The sequence below is a fragment of the Camellia sinensis genome, chromosome 5 (genome assembly GCF_055761805.1).
Source record: "Camellia sinensis isolate YWXY chromosome 5, ASM5576180v1, whole genome shotgun sequence".
In the NCBI taxonomy this organism is placed as follows: domain Eukaryota; kingdom Viridiplantae; phylum Streptophyta; class Magnoliopsida; order Ericales; family Theaceae; genus Camellia; species Camellia sinensis.
In genome coordinates this window covers 33,171,203-33,179,552 of record NC_138965.1, presented here as the reverse complement: position 1 = coordinate 33,179,552, position 8,350 = coordinate 33,171,203, and the positions used below count along the sequence as shown (strand labels likewise).

The 8,350-nt window shown below is 41.3% G+C and overlaps 1 protein-coding gene across 1 annotated transcript; it reads right to left on the bottom strand.

The window, feature by feature from the left end:
- Window positions 1-5,756: 5,756 nt before the first annotated feature.
- On the bottom strand, window positions 5,757-7,773 carry LOC145791315 (uncharacterized; the record flags this gene model as incomplete). Its single annotated transcript, XM_082871665.1, has 1 exon — window positions 5,757-7,773. A coding segment is annotated over one exon (513 nt), but the record flags the coding sequence as incomplete, so codon positions are not given.
- Window positions 7,774-8,350: the final 577 nt, after the last annotated feature.

The following is an 8,350-nucleotide window of genomic DNA, read 5'->3' as shown; positions in this document are numbered from 1 at the left end:
AAGCAGTACAGTCATTTGTTCAGAAAATAATCTCAATTGAACATATCTTTACAATATTGTTACTCACAGAGCACTGGGCTATAAGCAGCTAGAGCGTCCTTAGATGCCAACCCTACAATTACAGAATGAACACACACTAAGCTACGTAGTTAGGAAATAATAACTTAATCCCTAATTTTTCTCGGTGTGGTTCTACATCAATATCCTCATTAAGATGCCTTAAACATGGCCTAGGAATGCCTAGGATGGAAAGAGGATGCAAAGATGTACTTTAAAACACTTTTCAAAATTTTCAGAAAATTGGGGTCTCGCTCGAGCGTGGCTTTCTACGCTCGAGCGGACATGCAGACAAAGGAGCTCCGCTTGAGCATGACTTCCGTCGCTCGAGCGGACTGTAAGCTACAGTAAAAATACTGGATGCACAAAAATCACGCTCGACGGGCACTCGATACATGCTCGAGCGTGAGACACAAGTCCTCGCTCGAGCATGCATTCCCTCGCTCGAGCGGACTGTAAACACGTGCAAAGTACTGGACACACGTATTTCATGCTCGAGCGTAACTTTCTTCGCTTGAGCGGACTGCATGTATTCAGAGTGTACGCTCGAGCGTGGAGTTCCTTGCTCGAGCGTGGGTCCAAAATCTAGAAATTCCAGATTTGAACCTCAAGCTCAAAACTTAACTTTAAATCATCAAATTCGATCCTTTTGGGCTAATTTTCTGGAAAACACTTGCAAACTCATAATATGACATGTTTCAAAGATCAATTTGAGAAATCAAAGCCCAAGAGTAGTCAATTAAACACAATTTTCAAATAAAACATCAAGAACATGATAAACATGCAACATGCAAGAATTTAATCAACTTCAAAGCTTCTAAAGCATGATCAAATGAGTTAATTCACTCCCAAACATGATGAATTCATGAACTATAACCCAAATATGGACATGCATGCAATAATTTCCATGAAAACAACTCTAAACTTCAAGAGATGCACATGCATGCATGAAATAAGCTTCAATTCTACACTTGTAAACCAATTCTAGACTTAGATCACTAAAATTCCATGAATCATGCAAGACACAACTTCAATTCACAAATGAGAGGATGGAATTTCTACCTTATTTCTTGAATTCAAGGTATACAAGCTCAAATAATGCAAGACTCCTTCAATCTCCTAAGCATCCAAGCCAAATGCCTAGATGAACTCAATTTCTCCTATCCCTCTCTCTCTAGTCGGTTGTGTATAAGGAAATGGCTGAGGAAATGTGATATGAATTAAGTCTCAAAGTGTTGTAGAGATAGGCCACTAACATGACATTTTGGTAAATAAGTCCAACTCTTGTAAATTAGCATTATTTAATCCAATTTAAACAAAGCAAATCACATTTCAACTAAATATATCATAAAATTACATATATTCCAATTAGCATAAAACACTACTCAATTTCAGATTCGGCCGCCAATAAGACCTTCAATTTGCAGTTTAAAACATAAAACACGAACAGATAATTTAACAGTCAAACAGATAGACATGCGTTTAAACTAATATATTCAATCAATTAACTCAGAATTTTAATCAATTCAATTACTTATCATGATCAGTCTCAGTTTAGCAGTAATCAGTGGTGTTATCAGTAAACAGGAGTGAGGGTTATCACAGGGAGCGTGTAGACTAGCTATGAAGATACATGTTCCAAAGCGAGAGGGGTAAAGCAGGATGTCAACTCTTGCTAGTTAATCATGAACAGGGTTCAAATTATAGATGAGGCTATGTGTAGCACAGGTCTCTTAAGGGAGTTGAGTGGGCCAGTAGAAGCAAGGCCCAGTATAAATTTGAAAATTTTAATTGAGGGAGTGCAGAATGGGGCTGAGCCCAGTGAACTGGTTCAGGGGATGGAGTCGAATCTGAGTGAAAATTTGGCCCAGACATAGCTTAGGCCAAATGTAGCCCAAACAACTCTCATAAACATGGTCAAATGGACTACAAAAGGGAGTAATCTAAAGGAAGACGCAGTATAAAAAAGGGAAAAGTCATGGAAAAAAGGTATTGAGCGTAGGCGAGGCGTGTTTGGCAGACTGGGCTTTCAACGGGGAGCTATTCTCAGAGCTTCTGCTAATGCAGCGGCTTCCTCCATGACTACTTCCCAGAGTCAGGCAGCGAACAGAAGGAGGCAACTGATTACGGAGGCTATGTCAACTGTGAGAGTAGGCACTATGTTGGGAATGGTTTGCCAAGGCAAAGAGGATGAGGTAGTGAGCAGAATCGTCGAGCTAGAAGAGAATGATTTGAGCAGAATTGAAGGTGAACAGAGGGCAACCAGAGCTTAACTGGCTGTCTGAAGGGGAATGGGTGTAAGTAGTGTGTTTATCATGAAGATTTTATCTTGGAATGTTAGAGAGCTGGGAAGGCCAGAAAAAAGGGAAAGATAAAGAGCTTGGTGAGGGAGAGATGTGCTGATGTGCTCTTTCTTTAGGAGACTAAAAGCAACTCTATGGATAATCATTTTGTGAAAACTATTTGGCCTTATGAAGAATTGGAATTTATGTTGGTAGATTCAGAAGGAAGTGCTGGAGGCCTTTTGTGTATTTGGAAGCCACAAGTCTTCGAGCTCAAGGGTTGCTGCAGCAGCAAAAATTTCATTATATTATCAGGTATGTCTAGTAATTCTTTTCAGTGCACTCTTGTGAATATCTATGCTCCTAATGAGGTTCTTAGGCGGGGACAGTTATGGGACTCTTTGGTGAGTAAGCACCGACATTTTCCAAACCCGTAGTGTGTGGGAGGGGACTTCAATGAGATTAGATATATGGGTGACAGGAAAGGTTGCTCATCTAGAGAAGGGGGGATGAAGGACTTTAATGAGTTTGTGGAAAAATTGGAATTAATTGATATGCCTTTGCTAGGTAGGCAGTATACTTGGTGTAATGCTCTGGATGGGAATAGGTGGAGTAGGATTGGATAGATTCCTGTTAGATTTGAAGTGGATGGAAAAGTTTTCTTTTAAGCAATGGGGTCTGCCTAGGACAATCTCAGACCATTGCCCCATTTTGATAAAGAAAGATGATAGGGATTGGGGACCAAAGCCATTTAAATTTATCAATGCCTGGTTATCTCATCCATCCTTCATGTCAGAACTTAAAAAGAGGTGGGAGGAAGCACAAGTTCAAGGGTGAGCAGGGTTTAGAGTAATGAGAAAATTGAACATGCTTAGGAGTCACTTAAGGGTGTGGAATAAGGATGTGTTTGGCAATATTGACACTTAGTTAAAGATAGCAGAGGAGGAGCTACATGAATGGGATTTGAAGGCAAAGTCTAGGTCCCTTGATGAGCAGGATCTTAAGAGAAGAAGAGAAGTAAGAAGCCAGGTGTGGCAGCTTAGTAGGAGCAAGGAAAAGTTATGGCATCAAAAGTCTAGGCAGAAGTGGGCCATTTTGGTGATAAGAATACTAGGTACTTTCACATTATGGCTAGCAGAAGGCAGAGAAAGAATTTGCTTGACTCTGTTGTTATGGAGGGTAAGAGAGTGGAGGATCCAGCTCTGGTGAAGCAAGAAGTGGTTAGGCATTTTAGTCTGTTGTTCTCTGAGAAATGGAAGTTTAGGCCAAAAATTTTAGGCCCTTTTACTGTTATTAACTCTATGGATGTTGGTAACTTAGAAGTTGTATTCTCTGAAGATGAGGTATAGGAAGCAGTGCAGGACTGTGATGGGAACAAAGCCCTAGGCCCAGATGGATGTAACCTTACTTGTATTCAAAGGTGTTGGTCTATATTGAAAGGGGAGATCCTACAACTGGTGAATGAATTTTACCAAAATGGTAAGCTATCTAGAGGGGTCAACAGCTCTTTCATCGTTGTTATTTTGAAGAAGTATAATCCTATAGGCTTGGGGGATTATAGACCTATCAGCTTGGTTAGCTCTGTCTATAAAATCTTAGCAAAGGTGCTTTCCAGGAGGCTTAAGAGAGTTTTGCCATCTGTGATTAGCGAGGTACAGTCTGCTTTTGTAAGTGGCAGGTACATTTTAGATGGTGTGTTAATAGCAAATGAAGTTGTAGATGCATGGAAAAGATCAAAAAAGAAAGGTATTATTCTAAAATTGGATTTCGAAAAAGCTTATGACTCAATTAATTGGGAATTTCTGTGGTCGATGATGAACAATTTTGGTTTTGGAGAGAAATGGTTAGGTTGGATGAGGACTTGCATTTCTATAGCCAGGGTGTCTGTTTTGGTTAATGGCTCACCCACAGAGGAATTTTAGCCATAGAAGGGGCTAAGGCAGGGTGATCCCCTTTCACCATTTTTGTTTATAATTGCAGCTGAAGCTCTCAATCTTTTATTAGCAAGGGTAGTAGAGAAGGGCTTGTTTAGAGGAGCCTTAGTCGGAGGTAATGAATTTCATATTTCACATCTACAATTTGCAGATGACACAATAGTGTTTTGTGAAGGTGATATGGAGGAGGTGCTAAATATTAAAAGTGTGTTGAGGTGTTTTGAAGTGACGTCTGGTTTAAAAATTAATTATCATAAGAGTGTAGTTTGCGGAGTGGGTTTCCAAGAGGATGAAACTTTGGGTTTAGCTCAAAGATTGAACTGTCTTTCTAAGAAATTACCTTTTAACTTTTTAGATCTGCCTCTAGGGGCCAATCCTAAGAGGAAGTGCACTTGGAGTCCAATAGTGGATAAGGTGAGGAAGAAGTTGTCTTCTTGGAAGAGAAAGCTACTGTCTTTTGCTGGGCATTTGACCTTGATTAAATCAGTCCTCTCTAATCTGCCTATCTACTTTCTCTCCATTTTCAAAATGCCCAAGGGGGTTGGTAAAGCTTTAATCAAAATTCAATCCAATTTTCTGTGGGGTTGATCTTGTAGAAAATTTAATGTATAAAGAGAAATAGAGAATTGTATTATTGATTGATTGTATTTTGATATATATTTTACAATGATTCATGATTCCTATATATAGAAGAGGGTGAGTGTGTAGTAGGTAAGGAGTAGGTGAAGTGGAGGTGGTAGTGGTGTAGTGGGTTAGGTTTAGTGGAGTAGGTGAGGTGGTAGTGGTGTAGTGGGTTAGGTTTAGTGGAGTAGGTTTAAGTGGGTGAAGTAGGTGGAGAGTAGGTGGATTTTAACAGCCCCCCGCAAACTCAAGGGGGATAGGAACTAACCAACTTGAGTTTGGAGAGAGTAACAAAACAAGAAAATACATAAAAATAAAAGAGGATAAGAGACACTGTATGGTCGTGTCAGACCATTGGTGAAGACACTGGATGGTGGTATCATAACGTTGTAGAGGACACTGTATGGGGGTGTCATAACCATGTAGAGGACACTGTATGGTGGTGTCATAACGGTGTAGAGGACACTGGATGGCGGTGTCAGACCGATGTAGAAGACAGTTTATGGGGTCATGTCGGACCGTTGTAACAGACACTGTTGTGACAGTTGTTGTGACAGTTTACGGAGTCTTGCTGGACCCTTGTAGAAACTAACCGGAATCAATGTCGGGACAGTTTACAGAGTCTTGTCGGACCCATGAAGGAGCTAACCGGAATCAATGTCGGGACAGTTTACTGAGTCTTGTCGGACCCTTGAAGGAGCTAACTGGAATCAATGTCGGGACAGTTTACAGAGTCTTGTCGGACCCCTAAAAAGTTGCACCCTCAAAAGGTGTGCCCAATCTTTCAAAAGGCGTGCCGAATCCATAAAAAGGCGTGCCATCAAAAGGTGCACCAGACACGCGGCGATGCACGTGATCGACAGAACGCGTGTCGGCCTCTTTGTCATGGTCTTTATAAACCGAAGCGGAGGCTGAGGCTTGGAAGCAGAGACAAAAACCTGCTAAAAAAACTCTGAAAAACTCTTCGTTTTCTGAGAGAGATTTCTGAGAGAGATACTCTGTAACACTCTGTTTTCTGAGAGAGATTTCTGAGAGAGATACTCTATAACACTCTGTTGTCTGAGAGAGATTTCTGAGAGAGATACTCTGTAACACTCTGTTTTCTGAGAGAGATTTCTGAGAGAGACACTCTGTAACACTCTGTTGTCCAGAAATGGCTTCGTCTTCCCGTGGTCTGCTCACTCTCTTTCCAGACCTTAACGAGTCAACAAGAGAGATAACTGGTGCGGGGGCCAGTGAACCTCAACCAAGCGCCCCAGGGTTTGCTCCGTTGAACTTTCCTATGCGGTCTGTGGAGCAAAAAATGGCAGTGCAAACTGACATTGAAGCCAATCAGTATACTTTGAAGTCCTGTGTGGAGACGATGACGGCAGTCACAAACTTGTCGCACCGGCTGCAGAGTAGGACAAATGAGGTGCAGCATTTAAACGGCCAATTGGCTCTGCTCCAGCGCATGTATAAGGATGCGCGAGCAGAGATAAGTGTGCTGAAGGCGGAAAACAAGGAGCTGAAGCGGAAGGCTACCGTGATGTTCCGATTTGGAGGTCCACCATATGCTGTAGTGGAGGAGCAGGGTGGAGTGAACGTGCTCGGTGGAGTGGGTAGTATGGAGGCAGCGCCGGTAAGGGACACCCAAGAGAAAAGCAAGAAGAAGAGACCTGCAGCAGAGTAGAGAAGAAAAATCCCACTGTGGGTGCGGGTGTGTTGTGGTGGTTTGTTTGTTTGTTGGTTTTTTTTTTTTTTTGTGTGTGTGTAAAATTGTGATCGGGGTTGATCCCTGAGATGAATAAAATATGATTTGGTGTGCAAAGCTATATGGTATGAAGGGAATTGGAAAAAGATTAAAAAGAATGTGAAAGAAAAATAAAAAAAAATAATAAAAATATATTTGAAATCAAAAAATGAAAGATGGAGGAAATAAGGAAAATGGTTTGGAGAAAATAAATAAAAATAAAAATAATGGAGTTGGAAATCAAATGGAGGAGAGATGAAGATTTTTTTTTTTTTTTAATATAATATAATAAAAAGAGATATATATATATATATATATATATATAATAAAGAAAGTGGGGAACAAGAGTGTAAAGAAAAGAAAAAGTATAGGTTGCATCGTGGGTCACATGGGTGAGTAAAAGAAAACAATAAAGAAATGAGTGGGTGCCCCCCATGTGCAAGGATAGTGCTGGCACTTCAATAGGTGGTACAGCCTGCTGAGCATCAGCTTTGACAGGAGCTGCCTTTAGACCTTTTCTCTAATAAATGCGTCAAACTGTTGCTGTTGGTGTTATCAAGAATGTGGAGAAGAGGAGGCTTGTCTGATGGCCTCTTGGGCTGTGTAATCATATCGAGGTTGGTGGACCTCTCAATCATGTTGTCACCCTCAAACCAGAGATGGGGACAAAAGGAATTTTGTCAGGGTTGTAACCAACCTTCTTCAGATAGGAAGAGACTTCCTGCACAATTTCATCATACCTTGCTTTTGAGTACTTAGGAGTGGTAGCATCCATCTTGTTACAGCAGCAAATCATCTGCCTCACTCCAAGAGTAAAAGGAAGGAGAGCATGTTCACGGAAGAATTTGGGCTCCTTCTCAATCTCCTTGCCAGATCGACGATCAATCTCAGCAAACTTGACAGCAATGTGGGAGGTGTGACAGTCAAGAACTGGAGCATACCCATTACCAATCTGACCCGGGTGATTCATAATAATAACCTGGGAGGTGAAATTTGCAGCTTCCTTGGCTGGATCATCCTTTGAGTTGGATGCAACAAAACCACGCTTGAGATCCTTCACTGCAACATTGTAGATGAAGACGATCAAGACGGTGGTGTATGGGAGAACAACAGTGAGAGGAGAGGCAGTGGTGGTGGACTCGAAGAAATTTCAAGGTATGTGTAGAAAATTCTAGCAGATTAGGTTGAGGTCCGGCGGGCGGCCAAGGCGAGGTTGCCGCCCGCCGGTGAAGCGAAAAATACTAAGTGCTTAACCTTGCTCTGATACCATGTAGAAAATTTAATGTATAAAGAGAAATAGAGAATTGTATTATTGATTGATTGTATTTTGATATATATTTTACAATGATTCATGATTCCTATATATAGAAGAGGGTGAGTGTGTAGTAGGTAAGGAGTAGGTGAAGTGGAGGTGGTAGTGGTGTAGTGGGTTAGGTTTAGTGGAGTAGGTGAGGTGGTAGTGGTGTAGTGGGTTAGGTTTAGTGGAGTAGGTTTAAGTGGGTGAAGTAGGTGGAGAGTAGGTGGATTTTAACAGATCTGATGCTAAGAGGAGTGTTCACTTGGTCAATTGGGGTGAGGTTACTAAAAGTAAAAATCAAGGGGGTTTGGGTGTGAGAGATTTGGGTGAGGTGAATGAGTGTATGTTGCTAAAATGGTGGTGGAGATATGGTGAAGAGGATAAGGCCTTGTGGAAATCAGTGGTATGCTCAAGATATGGTCGATTG